The 19661-nt window shown below is 66.9% G+C and overlaps 3 protein-coding genes across 3 annotated transcripts; 1 reads left to right on the forward strand and 2 right to left on the reverse strand.

Moving 5' to 3' along the window:
* Window positions 1–1423: 1423 nt before the first annotated feature.
* EMIHUDRAFT_119076 (hypothetical protein) lies at window positions 1424–5712 on the reverse strand (the record flags this gene model as incomplete). The annotated part of the gene is made up of 6 exons (XM_005768571.1): window positions 1424–1597; window positions 1842–2119; window positions 2226–2423; window positions 2454–2526; window positions 2590–3030; window positions 5245–5712. 6 exons carry the CDS (start codon window positions 5710–5712, stop codon window positions 1424–1426), a joined length of 1632 nt encoding a protein of 543 aa, XP_005768628.1.
* A 4019-nt stretch (window positions 5713–9731) lies between these two features.
* EMIHUDRAFT_445443 (hypothetical protein) lies at window positions 9732–10799 on the reverse strand (the record flags this gene model as incomplete). Its single annotated transcript, XM_005768572.1, has 3 exons — window positions 9732–10017; window positions 10054–10219; window positions 10355–10799. Coding segments are annotated over 3 exons (754 nt in total), but the record flags the coding sequence as incomplete, so codon positions are not given.
* Window positions 10800–11091: 292 nt separating this feature from the next.
* Window positions 11092–15957, forward strand: EMIHUDRAFT_459189 (hypothetical protein; the record flags this gene model as incomplete). Its single annotated transcript, XM_005768573.1, has 12 exons — window positions 11092–11098; window positions 11235–11255; window positions 11399–11490; window positions 11881–12168; window positions 12373–12732; window positions 13324–13830; window positions 13944–14007; window positions 14149–14178; window positions 14248–14450; window positions 14527–15060; window positions 15235–15318; window positions 15391–15957. 12 exons carry the CDS (start codon window positions 11092–11094, stop codon window positions 15856–15858), a joined length of 2658 nt encoding a protein of 885 aa, XP_005768630.1. The 3' UTR covers window positions 15859–15957.
* Window positions 15958–19661: the final 3704 nt, after the last annotated feature.

Consider the following 19661-nt stretch of genomic DNA (forward strand, 5'->3'; position numbering starts at 1 on the left):
CCCACGCCGTAGTGGTCTTCACGCGGCCAGATCTCTGCTACAACGTCAAGCTGCAGCTGGAACCTCTTCGGCGGCATTACGAGACGGGCGGGGAGGCGGCGGCTCATCTGCTACTCGGCCAGGTCGGCTCGAATGATAACCAGATCCTGTGCTCGTGGGACGGCTTCGAGCGCGACATTGCTCTGCCCATCGAGCACGGGCTGCGGCGGCGCAACGCGACGCTCCTGCTGCTCGCACAGATAAACGCCCTCGGCCGCCCTGCACTCGTGCGGCCGCGCGACTGGTGTGTGGCGCCACTCGGAGGCGCCACGGTGAATGTGGCCGCAGAGAAGGCCTTCTGCAGCGACGCCGAGCAAGAGCGCCGCCGCCGCGAAGGCCCTCCGTCGGGTGGACCGCCGCCGCGCTGCACGTGCGCCGACGGCTCCGCTGCATGCCCAAGGCCCTCGTGTCGAATGTGGTTTGTCGAGATGTGGAACAATCACGCTATTCTCCGGCGCCCGTATCCCATCTCGTATGACGCCGTGGAGCCTAGGGCGCAGCCTCGACCCGAGGTGGTTGCGGCATTGCAGTCCGCGAGCGGCTCGTGCAACCGTACATATGGCTGGCGGCCAGACCCCGTATGGGTGAATCCTCTGACTGACGGCGGCGAGGCTGTCAACCTGCCGGCGTGCGTTTACGCCTCGTCGGCATTCGACGCACATCTGCCGGTAGACGAGCGGCCGCCTGCGGGCGCTGCTGTGAGCGAACGGAGGCTAGTTTACGCGCCAGGGGGGAGCTTCCGGCGCGCCAAGCTCGCGTCCATCGCCAACGGAAGCACCTGCATCCCGCACGGCCGTGAGCGAAATGAGGCTCTGCCATGGCGGGCGGATGGGCGGGGCGGGATGCCGGGGCGGGGCGGGCGGCCGGGGCGGGCCTGGGTCGGCTGGGCGGGTAGTCGGGGTGTCGGGCGGGCGGGGCGGGCGGGCGGCCGAGCGGTTGGACACGGAGGGAAGGGACTCGGCGTTCGGAAGTCGGTAGAATGGGCGGGGGGGCGGGCGGTGTCCAACGGGGTGGGCTGAGGTTCTAGAGAAGGATGGGGAGGGTCTCAGTGTACAGTGAAGTGAGAGATTGGTAACGACTTTGGCTGAGTTAGAACTTACGTTATAGGTGCGGTTTGGCCAAACCGGTTTGGCACTCCCCGTCGAGTGATGTCAGGTGAAATGCTGTGTGTGAATATGATTTTTCGGGGTTGTGAGATGTGACATGTGAGCGATCTGAGAATGTTTGGCTAGTTCTCCAATTCACTTTGACACGTGTGCTAATGATTTACTAATGTCGGGGTTGAGGGTTGTCTGTTTTTTGTTAAACGTTTCTCTCTTCTCTAAATTAGAGACTCTGTACACATCGCATGCTAATAACGATATTTCAGTTTCTCGTCTCTCGATCATGGGAACGGCGATCGCACGCCATCCTCATCCACGCCGCCACCGGTCCCCCGCCCCCTCTCAGCCTGCCGCTCGTCGCACCGCCGCGCCCACTCCTCGTCGCTAAGCGTGTGCTCCCACGGGAGCCCAAACTCGCCGCGGCGGTAGTCGATCACCGCCCGGTCCACCTCAGCCTAAGGGCCCACCGGGGAGGGGTGTGATATGGGGGAGATATGGGGGAGATTTGTGGGAGATATGACCTCAGCCTAAGGGCCCACGGGGAGGGGTGTGAGACGGCGACGAGGCCGAGAGGGGGTCAGGAGGAGGGTCGAGACTGGGGAGGAGGGGGAGGGCGAGGCCACAGGCTCGGCGACTCCCCCAAATCAATCTCGGCAACTCTCGATGACTCTCGGCGGATCTCGCCTGCGAGTTCATCACCATCGTGCCCGAGGCGACCACCGGAGCGCCCAGCGGCTCGCCGGCGAGCACGAGCACGTCGGCGGCCCGCCCGCCCACGCACGCCAGCGAGAGGCCGTCCCCGCCGCGGCGCGCCAACTGGCACGTCTCGTGCATGCCAACCTCCTCCCCGCCCACCGCCACGGTACCGCGCCGCACGTAGACTATGCACGTCCAGCCCTCGGGGAGCGACTGCTCGTACACGCCTCCCGCCCCGATCTCGACGTGCTCGATCCGCATCGGCGAGTACGTCTCGGCGCCTAAAAAAGAAACACAGCGAACCGTGAAAAAGAAACACGCGCGGCATCCGCATCGGCGAGTACGTCTCGGCGCCCCGCCCCTGCGCCGCCCCGCCTGCACGGTGACCTCCCGCGCCAGCGCGGCGGCACCCAGCGGCCTGCATTCCTCGAGAGATCCCCATCTCCCCCGCCTCCCCCGCCTCCCCCGCCTCCCCCGCCTCCCCCGCCGCCGCCTCCGCCGCTGCAGCCTCCTCTTCCGCCGGCGGCCGCGCGATCCCGCGCACGCGCACCGCGCCGTCGGCCGAGACCTCGTCGATGACGCGGCCTGTGGACATGCCTCGGACATGTCGTGGACGTGTCCTGTCACGCGTCGCGCCCTCGTCGAGGACGCGGCCTGTCCGGACCGGCGTGCTGCCCTCGCGCTGCACCTGGGCCGCCGCCCCGCCGGCAGGGGCGGTGGAGGGGAGGAGGAGCTGGACGCGCGGCGGCACCAGCTTGCTTCGCGGTGGCAGGTTCACCCACAGCTGGTACAGCTCCGCGTCGACGCTCGCGCCGGTGTCCCACATCTCCTCGTGGAGCATCCCGCGGCCTGCCGTCATCCACTGCACCGCTCCGTCGCCGTATCGCATCCGGCAGCCCTCCGAGTCGCGGTGGACCAGCCCCGCGCGGCCGGGAAGCACATACGTCACCGTCTCGAAGCCGCGGTGCGGGTGCGCAGGAAAGCCCTCTGGCATGATGGCTGCGCTAAAGAGCGGCCGCAGGAAGTCGAGCGGTCGGAAGGCGTGCCGGTGATGCACCAAGAGGATAAAGGGGTCGGCTTCGCGCGGGTCGAACTGGATGGGCGCGACGCGGCCGCCGAAGGCGTCCTCCAGCCGGTCCGCCCAGCTGCGGAACGGGCCCGGTAGCTGCGAGGCGACGCCGAGCGCCACGCCCTGCCAAGCGGGCCAGACCGGCAGACGCGTTGGGCGGGAGATCCTCGTCGCGGCGCGGGGCGTGAAGCACGGCAAAAGGACGGCCAGGGCGATCATCTGTCGTTGAGCGCACGGCGATGTATCTGGGCGCACGGGCGTGGCTCGGCTCGACCCCTCACCGGATCCCTCCCGCTCGTTCGGCTCTCTTTCAAAAAGAAAAACAGGGTTCGTGTGTAGCCATTCCAAAACAATCGGAGAGAAAAGAAATATGATTAGAAATAAAAAATCGCCCGGCACCGCGAAATGCTCGCCTCCGCCCGCTACGAGCTGCGGCTCGCCGCTCTTCCGCCCGATGCCCTGATCGCGATCACCGCCGGCGCCATGCGGGACAGCGCCGCTGCAAACAGGAGGGCCGAGGCGCTCCTCGCGCACCACAGCCCTCCGCCCGCCGTGGCGACCGACGTCCTCGCGGACCCGGACCTTGCACTGTGCGTGCTCGAGAAGACGGGGCTGCGCCACGCGGCCGTGTGCAAGCGGTGGTCCCTGATCTGCGCGCCGCGCGGTGCCTTCGCGATGCTCGTGGAGACCGCTGGCGATGCCTCCTCGGAGCTGCAAGCTGCTGCGCTCGGAGAGCTCAAGCGGCTGTCGGGAGAGGAGGCCAGCGGCAGGAGGGTGGAGGCGCTCGTCGCTCTCTTACGAGTCGGAGGCGAGGGCGAGAAGGTGGACGTCGCGGTAACGCTCCAGGAGCTTGCCGAGGACGGTGAGAGCAGCGTGGCGATCGCTGCGGCCGGCGGGGTCGAGGCCCTCGTCGCGCTGGCTCGTGACGGGAGTGAGGCGCTGAAGGAGGAAGCCGCGGGGGCGCTGTGGAACCTCGCTATCAACGACGAGAACAGCGTGGCGATCGCGGCGGCCGGCGGCATCGAGGTCCTTATCGCGCTGGCACGCGACGGGACTGAGGCGCAGAAGGAGAATGCGGCGGGGGCGCTGTGGAACCTCTCTGACAACGACGACAGCAGCGTGGCGATAGCCGCGGCCGGCGGGATCGAGGTCCTCGTGTCGCTGGCTCGCGACGGGAATGAGGCGCAGAAGGATTGTGCGGCAGGAGCGCTGTGCAACCTCTCTATGATCGACGACAACAAGGCGGCGATCGCGGCGGCCGGCGGGATCGAGGTGCTTATTTCGCTGGCTCGCGACGGGAATGAGGGGCAGAAGGAGAATGCTGCGTGTGCGCTCAGCAACATGATCGAGGTAGCACCTGCCACGCACGAGGGCGTCGTGGAGGCTGGCGGTGCGGCGGTCCTCTCCTCGCTCGCGCACACGGCAAGTGCCTCGGATCTCTGCAAGTTCGCTGCTGCCATTGCGCTTGTGTACCTGGCCAGCACCTGTCCCGACCTCGTGGCTGACGACACTTGCCTCTCGCTGCTGCTCTCGCGGCTCGATACGCCCAAGGAAAATGGCTGGCGCAGAGACAGCATCAACGCCCTCCTCGCCCTCGCAACCTCCTCGTCTGCGTGCGCTGAGCAGTGGCACCGGGTCGGCGGCGTGGCGGCGCTACAGGCGCTGGCGCGAGAGACGGAGGAGGGGGTGGAGAGGCAGGCGGAGAGGTGCGACGAGGCGCTGGTCAGCCTCGGCGTGAGGAGGGTGCGCAGGCGGACGGCCTAAAATCCCTGTGTGGTGGCGGCGTAGTCCGTAGAGCTCTACGCTCGTGAAACGGCAGCAGCGAGCAGGGCCGGCTCCTATTTAAATTTATTTCATCCCTAATTTCATCTCACATATCTGCACACGCAGCTCGCAGGCAAGATACTGGCTAGGAAACATTTCGGGAGAGCAGACACGAAAGTCGACGACCCCCGTGCTCCCACCTCACGGCGACGCCTCCACAGCCCGCCTCGAGCAGGCTCTCCAGTTCGGACGGCGTCGGCAGCGGGCTCGCGCGCAAGTGCGCCGCCCATGCCGCGCCGCGTGGGAGGGAGCGAGCGACGAGGCACGCGTCGGCGGCACGCCCAGCCGTCACCCAGAAGGGTCGAGGAGCGATACAGCGCTCGAGCGGCGTGGCGGAGCGGGCACCGAGCCCCGCCCTCCACAGCACCTCGGTCCCGCGCGGGAGGGCGCCCGGCGTGCAGACGCCGACGCGGCAAGCCTCCGGCAGCACGAGCGCCGTGCCAGGCCCAGCGGGAACCCGCGAGATGCGCAGGACGGAGCGGCGCTCCCCTCGGCGAAAAGCCGCTCCACCACCTCCTCCTCCTCCTCCTCGTCGAGGCTCACCAGCCAGTCGATGCCGCCGGCGGTGCTGCTCTCCAGCACGCGGAGCGCGTCGAGCTGCAGCGCCGAGTTGACGGACGGTACGGCAGACTCTGGCGCCTGGATCCGAAGGAGGAGACGGTCGTCCGAGATGGCGTAGTGGCGCGGCCCGCCGGAGCTGGGGCCCGATCGCGGCGCGTCGGCCGACCACCCGCCGGCAGCGTCGCGCCGCACATCGTGCGCGCACTCGCACTCGCCGCTGGCGGCAACGAGGCGGATCTCCGGTTGTGGCAATGTGGCTGTGGCACTGCCCGCCGGTCGCATCGGGCATTCTGTCTCATCGAGGACGCAGCCCGAGAGCCCGCTCGCCTTCACCTGATCGAGCTCAGCGAGGAGTCTCGGCTGCGCAAAGAGCGCGAGCCCGGGCGAGGCGAGCAGCTCGGCGACGCGTCCGAGCGTCATTCGTGTGGGCACAGGCACAACAGGCACAGTCACAGGCACAGGCACATCAGGCACCGCGCGCGAGTTCTTTACCAAGTTGCAACCTCGTTCCGCACTCGGCTGTGAACGCTGCTGTTTGCCGCCGGTTGAGCAGCACCCCGTCCCCATCCAGGTTGTTGGTTGCTGCCCCAGGTCCCGCACTATGTAGGTGCACTGCTTCAGCAGCGTGCACCTACCTCGATCGACGATCCTGGTCGCTGGTGTCGGTTGCGCAACCTTTTTGCCGACCTCCGAGCCCAGATAGCGCGCCGTGTCTGATCCTCGTCGGCATCTGCTTCCGGGCCTGGCGGCCCGCCACAAGGACTTAGGTGAGAAGTGCCCGCCGAAACATCGGAACGACGCTGCTCCGCTCGACTTGGTTGGTTGCTGGCAGCACCCCAGCACCGGGGGGTCCTGAGAGCTGTTGGTTGGTGCTCTGTTCACAGCACAGTGCGGAACAAGGGTTGCAACCTGGTAAAGAACTCGCTCGCAGGCACAGGTCGCACACACGATTCACGGCGACGGACAAGTCGCCTGCTTCCTTGACTTATAAGAATCTTACCTAGGTACCAATCCTCTCTCACAGCACACGACCGCCAGTGGAGTTGGGATTCCACCGTGCACCGCGCTGCGAGCCTGTCGTGTCCCTTGTCAGGAGCAGGAGAGCCCCACCTGTCCCCCTGATCGTCCTTCCAAAATCCTGCTCGTGCAGGTGTGGTGTGTGGACCCTGTCCTTCTCCCCCATCCCTCGTTTGGGTTTTTCTGTTTTCTTTCTTTCTTTCTTTAGCACACTGTGGTGGCGGCGTGCCGTCCTCCCATCCCTCCCTTGGGTTGTCCGTTTTCTTTCTTTCTTTTTAGCACACTGGCACAATATAAGAAAGGGCTGAGCTTCATCCTTCTCGACGGGCCTTCCCCCGGTGAGCCCGTACGTCCCGACTCCACTCGCAGAGGCCGCGTCAGCCCACCTCTCGCTTCCTCCGACAACTGACCCCAAGCCCCCCCTGGGGCCCTCCGGCCTCGGCCTTCCGGCTCGCCGGCAGGCCCGTTATCGTATTGCGGCAACTCCCCTCCCCCAGTTCCTCCTCCGGGGTACTCCAGCTCCTCCGGCGGGGCGGTTCCGGATCCCCCAGGTCATTCCGAGCGGGTCCATACGGTGGCGGCCCCGCCGGCGGCGGGATTAGTCTCTATTAGCACCGACTTCCCGATCTAACCCGGTCTAACAGAGGGCAGATTTGGAGAGATCTCGAGGAGTACATACAGATAGACCCTCCAACCATCAGAAAACTCCGACCTGATCGGTCGTACTGACCGCCGACAGATCGCGACTCCAGACAGCAGACACGCCGACGTCTGCACGCGGCCGGCCGGGCGAGAGGCTTGACACGATCCGACCCTGCGACCCTGACGCTGCTGCTCTAGCTATCAGACATGCGCTGTTGACTTCTGCCACAATGTGCGATCTGTGCTGGCCCACTTGGCGGCCTTCCCGGTCAGTGGTGAGGCGCAGTTCAGAGCTGTCGATGGCGCGATGCCGCACTGGTCCCACATTGGTGACACGAGACCACCAAGTTTGCCGGTCCAAGAGAGAGGCACCGGCGCTGTCCTGAGAAGGTGCGTGGTCCCTTGACTGCCCATGCGCGCGAGGCTGCGTAGGCATAGCCTCGAGAGTGCCAGCAGCCAATCCGAGGCGACGCGCATTGCGCCAGAAGCGTGCACACGATGGAACTTGACACCTTCCTACTGGCCGTAGGATCAGGTCGTCACTGAATGCTGGATACTAAGGCCGCGAGCTATGCAGGTGATCAATTGTGCAGCATGGCACGGCGTCAGCAGCGCCGACAGGCTGTCGCAAGGCGTGATAGCCGATGGCCGCAAGTACGCCGAATTCCCATGAAAACAAGTAAAAAATCGCCAAAAAAATCCAAAAATCGCTCGGCGCCCCTGCGGCGGGCCATGGGACCCCATCTCCCCCCCGCATGGTCCATGGTGCATGGACACCCTCTGGCCTCTGGAAGGGCCCCGCCCCGCGCCGCGGGCCGCGCCGGCCCACGAGAGCGCAGGGCGGGAACGGGAAAAGGCGGAGCAGGACGTGGTTGCTGGTTGTGAAAAAAAATTGCGTTTTATCCTGCGAAAGACACTACTCTCCCCCTCCCGTCACTCGTCCCCCTTGGCGTGGCGCGCCTCTCCCCCAGCTCTCGGTATCGCGTACTGCACGAGGCTACCGTGGGCCCCGCCTGCGCGCTGGCCTGGGGGTTCCCTGCCCTGTCGGGAAGCCTAGCTCTGAACCTGGGGTCGCTACCTAATGCGGGGCTCCTGGACGGGCGATGAAGTTCGCCTTGAATCTCTCGTCTCGCTTTCCCCCCGACTCGCGTCCGTCGGGGGTACTCCCTGCTCTGGCTCTCTGATCTCCCCCCCGCCCCCCCCCCCTCCTTCCCTCTCCGGGATGAGAAGCGCGCTGCTGTCCCTAGAGGGGGGTCGGGTGGTGAGGGAATTGATTAGGCCTCATGTTGTCCGCGGTCGCCCACGGACGATCGCCGGAGTGGGCCGAAGGACAGAGGCTTGCCTGTGTGGGGGCGCGCGGGCGCCCACTCAGGCTCGGCCTCCGTTGTCTCAGCCTTCAGTTCACCTCTCCTAGCGCCCGGTTTTGCGTGGCGACCTTCATTTCGGGGTCGAAGGTGCTACACACACTTGCCCCCTGGTGGTCTGGCACTCGGCGTTATACCTACTGGAGGGTTAGGCTGTTTTTCTTTTATTTTCTGAATTGGCGGCTCCCGTGGTGTACCTCTGTTAGTGCCAGTGCGCGCCAGTCCCGTGCCCAGTGTTGTGCGAGGGAGTTTTGTTGTAAGATTCTGAATTTCGGGGGGGGGGGGGGGGAAGTGGGTCCCCGCGGTGTTTTTTCTTTCCTGTCAGTTTTCTTCTATAAAGATCTTGGCAAAAAAGAGGCCGTTTGTTTCCTATTACAAAATCTTTGTTTTCGTTTTTTGTTTTCTTTTTGATTTTGTGGCAAACAAGAAATACCAAGACGAGATAAAAAATACACACTGCGCACAGTACTGCGTGCGGCATGCGCGGGCTCGACGTGAGGCAGGCGACTGTCGCGGGGTGCGGGCTGCATCGCCGGTGCGGGGACTGCGCGGCGTGCACGACAAACATGTACATGTACATGTGCATGCGCCTTGGCTTGCATGTGTGTGTGCTCTGTGCCCTGTTGTTGGCGGGATGAAAAACATTTATCTGATCGCAGAGAAATGCAAGAAAGAATGCAACGCAACGCCACAAAAGCCATTTTAGATCAGCATGTGGACGGCCGCAGGGTTTTATGAAGGAGAGAACTATAATGGGGCTAGTGATTGCGAAAAGAGAGGAGTATAGGCAGTCTTCATACATGTGGGAGACGCAGCCCTGCCTCGGGTAAGCGAGAGTCATGCTCAGGTGGCCTGCGCGCGCGGCGTGCCGCCGCGCGCGCCTCGCGGTGAAGCGTCTTGCCGGTCGCGTCGCGCTCCGGTGCGGTATGGTGCCTGAAGAAGGTGCAGGCGCTTGTGCAATGGGCGCAGACTGCAGTGAGAGGTGCACTGCGGCGCGCGCGTCGCGGCGTGAGTGGTCGTGCGCCTGGCGCTGGTGGTGCGAGAGGCGCGTGGCTGGTGCGGGCGGCTCGGGACAGCCATAGGATGCAGCACAGAGCAGACGCACATGGCACAGCTCTGAAATGGCGCTGCGCGTGTTTGCGTGCGCGCGGGGACGTACGTGCAGTTTTCACGCGGTGTGCGTGGAGAGGGTCATGCAGGGCGCCGGCAGCGCGTGGCTCGGCGTGTGGGAGTGTTGGGGTGCCCGTGGGCGCGTGGGGAAGGTGCCCGAAGGGCGATCATTTCGGGGTGCTGAAGGAACTGTTGTTCACAGCTTCGTGGTTGCTGGTTGTGGTTCGTGGACGAGGGAGCAAAACCAAAAGGGCCTTTTCAAAAGCGACAACAAACATCGCTCAGCCTCAGGGAACAATCTGCCGCGGGTTTTCTTTCCTTTTTGAACCGACGCCAGGGATCCACTCCCGGGGGCGCCACATGCCATGCCTGTCATGCCGCCGCGCACGCGGACGGCCAAGGATAACAACCAGCGGGGGCCTCCTTATGCCCGATGGGAGGCCAGACTTTCACCGCAGATTAGCCACGTCGGCTGACGGCTCGCGCCGTGCAAAGGGCTCCCGCCCGCCACGTGCCCGGGCGTCCCCCTCGATCACGCGGCAGCGTGAGGAGCCGCTCCCCTCTTCCCCTACTTCGGCGAGAACTTCTCCACCTGGCGGCGGGGAGGGCGGGAGGGGTGGGCCGCCACGCGTGTCCGCGACGCAAAACGCGCACGCGGAGCAAGAGCAGGGCGGCGGCCGCTCGCCTTCTTGGGCGTGCGGAGGCTCTGCCGGCGAGAACTGCTCCCCTTGACCGCCCTTGAGGCCGAGCGGCTCGGCTTGCCCTGCTTCTCCTCCCGCGCCAGGTGCTCGTACCTGCGCGTCGAGGAGCGGACGTCCGCGCGGGGTCGGCGGAAACGGCCTGGATGTCTCTCCTCTGTCTTAACGACAGAGGCTGGGCGTCCATGCGCGGCGGCTTGGGCTTGCGCGGCGGCTGGGGCGTGGGCTCACTCGTCGAGTGTCATGATGATATCGGCCTCGGACGGGCTGTGCCGCGGCGTGCTCGGCGGCGGCGGCGGCGGCGGCAGCGACGCTGGCACGTCTGGAAGCGGCGGGCGCTGCTGGGCGGCCGGCGGCGGCTTGCGCTGCGGCGAGGCCGTCACAACGACGTCGGAGATCACGGGCGCGGGCTGGCGCGCTCGTCTCTGGCCGAGCAGCGCAGCGAGCACCAAGCCGTTGAGCAGCCCCACGCAGTACATGGCCGCAAAGCGCAGGTTCTCGCCCGTGAGCTGGGCGGCGACCGCGCCGAGCCCGTCCTGGGAGACGGAGCCCCACACGGGGGCGAGCGATTCGGCGAGGGCGAGGGCGATGGTGAGCGATTGGAGGATGAGGATGGCAGTGAGCCACATGCGCGGAGGGCGGCGGCGAACAGCGGAGGCAGCCGCGTCGAGCTGGGCACTCAAAAAAGCAAGTCAGAAAAAGAATCGGCCCGCGGCTCCGGAGGGGGCGCACTGGCACAACACAGGTACACCGCGGGAGCCGCCTAAGCGAGGCCTGCGAGGCTGAGAAAAGAACTTCGCAGGCCGGAGGGAAAAGAACTGGAGGTGTAGGAGAGCGAGTTATTTAGTTAGAAAGGTGAGAGATAGAAAGGTGAGGAACCGGCTCAAAAAAAGAAAACTGGCCGGGTTGTTGTCGGGCCCAGCGCATCTGTGACATCAGCTGGGACAGCCTCCTTTCTGCCTTTCAGCATGCCCTGTCCTCTCCTAGACGTGCGGCGAAATTCCGTGCTGCCTTCGACGCGCAGCCGCTGCTCTCACCGCCGCCGCCCGGGCGGCCCGCCGCCGCTCGGGGCGGCGCAGACTTCCAACCCGCTCGCGCACTCCTTGGCGAGGCAACAACGACGTGGAGCGGCGTTTTCGCTGCGGCAGCCGGCCAGGCGGGTGATCGGCTTGCTGTGCCTCTTGCCCGTTGCTGCCAGCACGCCTCTCGTGGCGGCGGCGGCGGCCCCGTCGGGGCAGCCGCCGCCGTCCAGCTCTGTGGACGACGCCGTCGCAGAGGTGGCCGCGCTCGGCCGGCTTGTGGACCGGGCAGAGCGGGCGGCCGTGGCGGAGGTGCAAGCCGTGACGGGCCTGGCGCGAGCCGCTGTGGTGCATGCGGCCGAGGACTTGCAAGCAAAGTTCGGGGACACTCCGCTCAGCCCGCCGCTGCCGCCTCCACCGCTGCTGCCTCGGCCGCTGCCGCCGCCGCTCTCGCCGCCCTCGACGCCACAGCTACCGCCGCCGCCGCAGCCGCCGCCGCAGCCGCCGCCTCCGTCGCCTTCGCCCTTGCCATTTCCTCCACCCCCCTCGCCGCCCCCACAGTCCCCTCCGCAATCGCCGCCCCTGCCGCCGCCACCCTCGCCACCCCCCTTGCCCTCGCGCCCGCCGCCTCCCTTGCCGCCTTCGCCGCCGCCGCCGTCTCCGCCGCCGCCCGCGCCGCCGCCTCTGCCGCCGCCCGAGGTGGCGTTCGGCGAGCCACTGGAGCTGGTCAATTCACAGGCTGGCTTCAAACAGTACGGCTTCGTCCCCCTTGGCGTGGAGACTTCTCTCGCCGTCACCGGCGACGGCTTCAGCGAGGGCAACATTGTCATGTTCCTGTACGTCCCCAACAAAATCGCCTTCATCAATGACGACGCGGCGAAGGTCTGCACGGGCGCAGGGGACGTCGCTATCAATGTTGGAGTCAGACCGCTTGTTGAAGGCACCAGGGCTGTGGTGGCCAATGGCACGGTTCAAGTGCACTTCGATCTGCCGCCGGATTTCAACAGACTGTCATCCGCATACAAAGTCTGCATCTTCGACGGCTCGAATGAATTCGAAGACTCTCATTACTCCATCACGGGGAGCCTTGTCCTTGCGGACTATGCGCCGCCGCCGTCGCCGCCGCCGTCGCCGCCCTTCCCACCTTCTCCGCCGCCAGGGCCGGACGTCATCTTGTACACAGAGTACGGACGACGCGGCGGAATCCCATTCGTCGTCCCCCGTGTTGAGACGACCATCCTCTTCTCTGGTAAAGACATTGACAACGGGTTCACCGTCGTGTTTCTCCCCGCGGGGACCGACTCCTGCGAGCCGAGCCCCAACATTGGCGGCGTTGGCGGCGCAGCGCAGGTCTATGGCAACTCCAACTCCAGAGACCAGTGGGCCGTGATCGCGGATGGCAAGGCACGCTTCACGCTGGGCGATTGCAGCGAAGACGACGACACGGCGCAAGAAGGAAGTGTGACGAGAAGGATATTGTGCGAAAGCAACGCGATCTACAAGGTCTGCATCCTGGATCGGAACTGCACGAACTCTGAGGAAAATAATGGCTGCGAGGTCGACGCCAGCTACACATACACCAACGCAAAAGTGAGCGTCAATGTGTTTGATCCGCCGTCGCCGCCGTCGCCGCCGTCGGCGCCACCGCCGCCGTCGGCGCCACCGCCGCCGCCCTCGCCGCCGCCGCCCTCGCCGCCGCCGCCCGCGCCGCCGCCGCCCGCGCCGCCGCCCCCCTCTCCGCCGCCTCCCTTTCCGCCGCCGCCCTCTCCGCCTCCGCCATCGCCGCCACCTTCGCCGCCACCCCCTTCCCCACCGCCTCCCTCTCCACCGCCGCCATCTCCTCCGCCGCCTTCGCATCCACCTTCTCCGCCGCCTCCCTCTCCGCCGCCGCCTTCACCGCCGCCACCCTCGCCGCCGCCGCCGTCTCCTCCGCCGTCGCCGCCGCCATCTCCACCGCCTCCCTCTCCACCACCACCGTCGTTGCCACCATTGCCGCCCCCTCCGTCGCCGCCGCCGCCGCGGCCGCCGCCGTCGCCGCCGCCGCCGCCGTCGCCGCCACCGCAGCCTCCCTCGCCGCCGTCCCAACCGCCCCTGCCGCCCCCGACGCCCCCGCCGCCCCCCGCAGCACCTGCGCCGCCGCTCCTTCCATCGTCAGGCCCGGGGGGCGGTGATGCCCAAGAGGCCAGCGGGGCCGACACGCTTGCGATCGCGGTGGGGTCGAGTGTCGGGGCCATCGTCCTCGCAACCGCGATCGTCTGCTGCTGCGCGCTCGGGACCCGCCGCGCCGCCGTGCGAGCGAGGGCAGTCACGGCGAAGTCTGACCAGCTGAGTGAGCTGAGCGAGATCAAGACCGAGCCGTGGAGCGGCTTTCCGGGCGTCCACCAGGCTCGGTCGTCGCCGTCGAGCCAGTATTTGGGCAACCGGACGAGCCTCGCCACGCGCCAGGCGACGGGCGACTCGCCGACGGGGCAGCGCATGGCATCGGCCGCGTCGCCATTCACCGGCGCGTCTGGCGCCATCAACGAGGTTGAGTGGAGCCGCTTCGAGCTCATCCGGTGGGACCGCGTCGTGCTGCACGACTTTATCGGCTCGGGCACGACGGGGGACGTCTACCGCGCCGAGTACGCGTCGACGGAGGTTGCCTGCAAGCTGCTGCGAAAGCGGCAGGTGTCGGAGCGCGAGATGCAGGTGCCGCGCCGCCCCTGGGCCCCTCCCTTTGCAGCCCCGCCCGCCCCTTCTGCAGCCCTCCCCGCTAGCCCCGACTCCCGCCATCGAGCCTCCCCTCCGCCACCCGCCCGCAGTTCCTCGTCGACGAGTCGCAGCTCATGCTCAAGCTCCGCCACCCCAACGTGCTCCTCATGATCGGTGCGCAGCGCTCGCCGCCGCAACGCTCTGCGCGCGCACGCGCGGCCGCGCGGCCGCTCGGATGGGACGTGTCCCGGCCCCGCCCCGGCCCCGCCCCTCCTCCCCGCGCTTGCTCACCCGCCTCCCCGCGCCGGCGCGCAGGCATCACGTCGGACCGACAGATGAACCACGGCATCCTCACCAGCCGATGGACCGCGTCATCGATGAGCCAGTCCCTCATCAGTCTTGACTGACCCGCAGGCATCCTCACCGAGCTGATGGACTTCTCGCTCGCCGAGCTCATCGAGCGGAACGTCAACCCCGAGCCGACGTGGGCGTACCCCTTCGTCTCCATCGCGAGCGACGTCGCGCGAGGCGTAGCCTACCTCCACGAGCACAACGTGCTACACCGCGACCTCAAGCCGGGCAACGTGCTGCTCAAGCAGCCGGGCATGACGGCCAAGGTGGGCCGACGTTGGCGCCCCTTCTCTCCACATCTCCCCACGTCTCCCCACATCTCCCCACATCTCCCACACATAGGTGGCCGACTTTGGCGCCTCGCGCGAGCGGACGCCCACCAGCACCAACTCGATGCAGACGAGCATGACGATGACGATGGCGGGCACGCCGGTCTTCATGGCGCCCGAGGTGCTGCGGCAGGACCGGTACGGGAACGAGGCCGACGTCTGGTCCTTTGGCGGGCTACTCGTCCACATCGCGACGCGCTGCCCGCCCTACACGAAGCTGCTCGAGTCGATGCCGCCGTTTGCGCTCATGCAGGCCATCGCGCAGGGCGAGATCCGGCCGACGTCGGACATCGACGACCTCTGCCCCGATTGGCCGGAGCCCATCCAGCAGCTGGCGGAGCGGTGCTGCCTGGCCGACCGCGCCGAGCGGCCGTCCTTCAAGCAGATTGCGAACGAGCTGCAGGAGCAGTTCCGGCAGACCGCGCACACCGCCCATGACAGCGGACAGTACTCGAGCTCGCACAGCCTCGCGCGCCCCAACTCGGTCGCCGACGGCCGCGGCTACGAGTCGCGCCGCCACTCGCTCCTCTCGGCGGCGAGCCCCAAGGTGCGCGGCTCGGAGGCGGTGCTCTCCTCCTTCGACGGCAGCAGCCGCCGCTCGCTGCAGCTCGGGGGCGCGGGGGCGCGGGGCCGCCCCGGCTCGCCAGGTCGGCCCCGCTTCGTCGTGGGCAAGCAGAGCTCCGCCGAGGCGATGGGCGCGCGGGTGTCTCGGCTCGAGCAGGCGAGGGAGCGCGCGTCGCAGCGGGAGCGGTTGCGCGCCTCGGCCGCGCAGAGGCCCTCGCCCCAGCAGAGCCCGACGAGGGACGTGACCCTCCGCAAGGTGCCCGCCAGCCGCCCGGGGAGTGCTCGGCTGAGCGGCGCGTCGGCCGACGGGCAGGGGAGAGACAAGAGCCCGAGCCCTCGCGTCTCCATCTCGACGAGCACGCGGCCGCAGCCGCCTCCGCCGAGGCGGCCTCCGAGCGGGCGCCCCTCGCGGTCCAACTCGTACCCGCTCGCCTCGCACTCTCCGTCCTGGCGTAGCTCGATGCAGTCCGAGCACGGCGGCGGGAGCAGCAGCGGCGCCGTCGGCCACCGCCCATCCGCAGGCGTCAGCGCCGAGCACGTGTCGCTAGCGCGAGGCTCCGAGCACAACCTGCCGCCGTTCCCCAACTCGTCCAGCACGCTGCAAGGGCGCAGCACCGCCTGCAGCGAGGCCGGCCCACCGCCACCCGCTTCGATCAAGGCGGCGAGCTCGGGCGCGCTCTCCGTCAGGGCGCCGTCGCAGCCCTTTAGCGAGCTCTACGGGTTCTGGCGCAGCCTACTGGGCTCGACACGAGGGAGAGAGCGGGTGTCGCAGCGCCTGTAGCGCTGCACCGGAGAGGCTGTCTCTCTCAGTATCTCTCTCCCTCGCGAGAGTCTTGTGCCTGGTGATCCCTCCTCGCTTGTCCTTAAACTGTTCTCAAGCACCCTCCCCCAGCACCCATACTCGAAATGAATCTCACCGTCAGAGATTGCAGATTGAGTGCTGGCCAGCTGGTGTGGCGCCTCCTGAGAACAGCCTGAGTGCACGGCGGCAGCGGCGCCGTGTGTGGGCGGAGAGCAGCAGCGGCAGCGCCAGCGGAGCAGCAGCGGCAGCGGCAGCGGCAGCCGGGCGGTCTGTTCAAGTGGCGGCGCTCTCCAAACTTGAGTGGGGATGCAGTGACGTGACCCCCCCCCCCCCCCCCCCCACACCGCACACCCGCACGCGCACTGGTTCTTGCCCTTTGAATGCCGTGGGGCTCCTGTCGTCAGACGTGGAGACGCGAGGGTTGCCCCCCTTGCCCCGCATTGGTTAAATTCTTCCAACACCTTTTGATGCCTGCGCCCTGGTGTTCATTCCCAAATTATAGCCCGGCGGGTGTGTGCAGCTACCTTAACCCTCCTACGCAGATACGACAAAATACGTCTGCTCATGGCGCCGAGCCCTGGTCTGGACACCAGATCGGCCCCCCCGCCCCTAACATTAGCCTCCCAGCCGCTCTGTCGGCCATAATGTTAGGGGCGGGGGGGGCAAAATCACGCAAAACCATCTGCGTAGGAGGGTTAATGCGCCAAGTTCAGAACATATATATAGACTGGAGTGGCGATGGGTGCGTTACAAACAGTGATGAATTTTGGCATTTGGAGCCCGCGTAAACTCGTTCACTTAGAGCTCTATCATCGGCCCCGGCACCAGGGCATGAGAGTCCTCGTCCCGCTTCTGCTATTCTGCTCGGAAACACGTTCCATGCGTAGCCCCGTCCAAGGCGAGTTTTTGTACGGTACGTCCACATTACAACGATTTCGCCCTGGGTTGTGCGAAAAGAATACCTAGGCGGCTGGGTGGGGAGGCGGGAGCGTAGGGCCGTGCAGGACACCGGGTGTCCTCAGCCTGTCCGCTGTCGTCACACAGCTGTTGTTGGAAGTACACACTATCGCGTCCTAGCACGGGGGAGTTCGAGGGGGAGTGCCCGTACCCGTGATGTGGACCGCTAGGTGTAACAGCAGTAACGTCAGTAACCTCGGCTCCTGCGCTCCTCGCCTCCTTCCCTGCTCACTGCCCCGGCGCCCACATCTTCTTGGGCAACAGCTGGTTCGACAGGTCCTCTCCGTGGCCTAGGCAGCCGTCTTCACCCTTGCCCCAGCTCCAGACGGCGCCGTCGGCGGTGATGGCGAGGCTGTGGGCGAATCCAGCCGACACGGCGATGACACTCTGGCCCGCCAAGGCCTCGATCTTCTTGGGCAGCATCTGCCGCTGCTCGTCGCCGTGGCCCAGCTGGCCGTAGACTCCAGCGCCCCAGCTCCAGACGGCGCCGTCGGCGGTGAGGACGAGGCTGTGGCCGGTTCCCGCCGACGTAGCGACGACGCTCTGGTCAGCGAAGGCCTCGACCTTCTTGGGCAGCAGCTGGTCCTGCTCGTCGCCGTGGCCCAGCTTGCCAAAGCCTCCCCCACCCCAGCTCCAGACGCTGCCGTCGGCGGTGAGGGCGAAGCTATGCTGCCACGCAGCCGCTACGGCCACGACGCGCTGGCCAGCCAAGGCCTCGACCTTCGTGGGCAGCAGCTGGCGCTGCTCGTCGCCATGGCCTAGCGGTCCAGAGCCTCCATAGCCCCAGCTCCAGACAGCTCCGTCGGCGGTGAGGGCGAGGCTGTGCGACCCTCCAGCCGAGACAGCGACAACGCTCCGCTCCGCAAAGGCCTCGACCTTCTTGGGCAGCGGCTGATTCTCCTCGTCGCCGTGGCCCAGCTTGCCGTATTCTCCATCGCCCCAGCTCCAGACGACGCCGTTGCCGGTGAGGGCAAGACTGTGCTCGAGTCCAGCCGAGACTGCGATGACGCTCTGGCCCGCAAAGGCCGCAATCTTCGTCGGCTGCCACTGGTCCTGAAGGTCGCCGTGGCCCAGCGCGCCCAAGCCTCCCTGGCCCCAGCTCCAAACGGCGCCGCTGCTGGTGAGGGCGGGGCAGTGGAATCCTCCAACCGCCACGCTCACGGCGCGCTCACCGCTCAGCGTCGACGGGAGGCGGGTCGGCGTGTTGAGCCGCGCCACGCCCTCGCCGTGCCCGAGCAGTCCTGGCGTCCAGCTCTCAGCCGTCCCGCATGACAAGAGCCGCCCCTCGCCGTCGATGAAGACGCTGTGCCGCTCGCCTGCCGCCGCCCTCGCCGGCGGGTTGTATTCGCGCAGCAGTGCCACAAAGCAAAACCACCGCACGGCGCAGCTCTCGCCCTCCGGCAGCGCCGGCAGTTCGAAGCCGCGCTCTCGCGCCCACAAGCGGATGCCTTCCAGCGCAATCGAGGCGTGGAAGAGCAGCGAGACGGCCGCGACGCGAGCGATGTCGGCGGGGCTGTGGCAATGAGAGAGGGTGCGCAGGAGGAGGTCCGTGGGCAGGTCGAGGAGGAGGGTGGGCGGCGGCGTGTCTGGAGAGGGGACGGAGGAGGAGGCGGTGGCGAGGCGGCGCGAGCGGCGGCGCGGCGGGGCAGACATCGCGAGAAAAGAATTTAAACAAACAACTCTCTCTCACAGCAGACAGGCTCGACACAGGTGCGAACTGGCGCGTGCTAGTACTATCACCGGCACACCACCGGAGCCGCCTAAGCGACTCCGTTAAGAACGGCAATGCACTTAGCTCCGTGCACAATGCCGCTGTCCCCGCACGCTAGCTCGTTCACCGTCTGCCACGCCACGGCGGTGTGGAGAACGACAGACAAGCGCTGCATCTGCAGCCCGTGCCAGTTCTTGGTGGTCCATGTGACCTCATCGAGGTGCTGAGCGTGCGAAAGTTTGTTACTCAGCTGGTCCGCCGCCTGCCGAAGAATTCTGCGGACGCCGTCCCCGAAGCCGCCGAACGTCTCGAAGTCGAGCAAACGCAGGTCGCAATTCTTCTCCCGCGCGAACCGGTATTCGCCCTTCTCGTAGTGGGCCGTCACAGGTGCCCCCGCCTCCGCCTCCCCCTCACTCTCCCCCTCCTCCTCTTCCGCCGCCGCCGCCTCCGCCTCTGCATCCTCCGCCTCCCTCCCCCCCTCCCCCCCCCCTCCCGGCCGCGGCCATGCAGCATGCCCTAACACTAAGTCGAGCAGCGCCCGCTCGGTGTTGCCGAAGGCGACAAAAGCCCCCTTCCAGCCGAGCCGATCGCCACCCTTGCACGCAAGCGAGCTCGTCAGTTTCAAGTCGCCAACGAGGCGCACATGCCCTTTGCCGATGTTCGCCGCCGCCACGTCAGGTTGTTTTGGGTTACTGTAACTGAGGTGTGCAGTCGGCTCCATCTCGATGAGCATGCCCCACGCCGAGCGAAGGGTGCGCGAGAAAAGAAAAGGATGTGCCGTTATCGGGGGTGGACATCATCGTGCCAAAAGGAAAACGGAGAACGCGCCGCCACCACCGCCTCCGCCCCCACCGCTGGAGCGGCCGCTGGGTCGAGGGGCCGCCACTGGGGCTCCACACCAGGCGGTGCGGCCGCCGGTGCCACCACCGTTTCCGCCACCCACACTACCACCTCCGCCCCCGCCGCTGGAACGGCTGCAGGGTCGAGGGGCCGCCCCAGCGGCTCCACACCAGGCGTTACGACCGCGAGTGCCGCCTCCGTAGGCGCCCCCCCCGCCACCGCCTCCGCCCCCGCCGCTGTAGTGCCGTCACCACTCCGACCCGCGCGGAGCCTG

Source organism: Emiliania huxleyi, assembly GCF_000372725.1.
Source record: "Emiliania huxleyi CCMP1516 unplaced genomic scaffold EMIHUscaffold_451, whole genome shotgun sequence".
NCBI lineage: Eukaryota > Haptophyta > Isochrysidales > Noelaerhabdaceae > Emiliania > Emiliania huxleyi.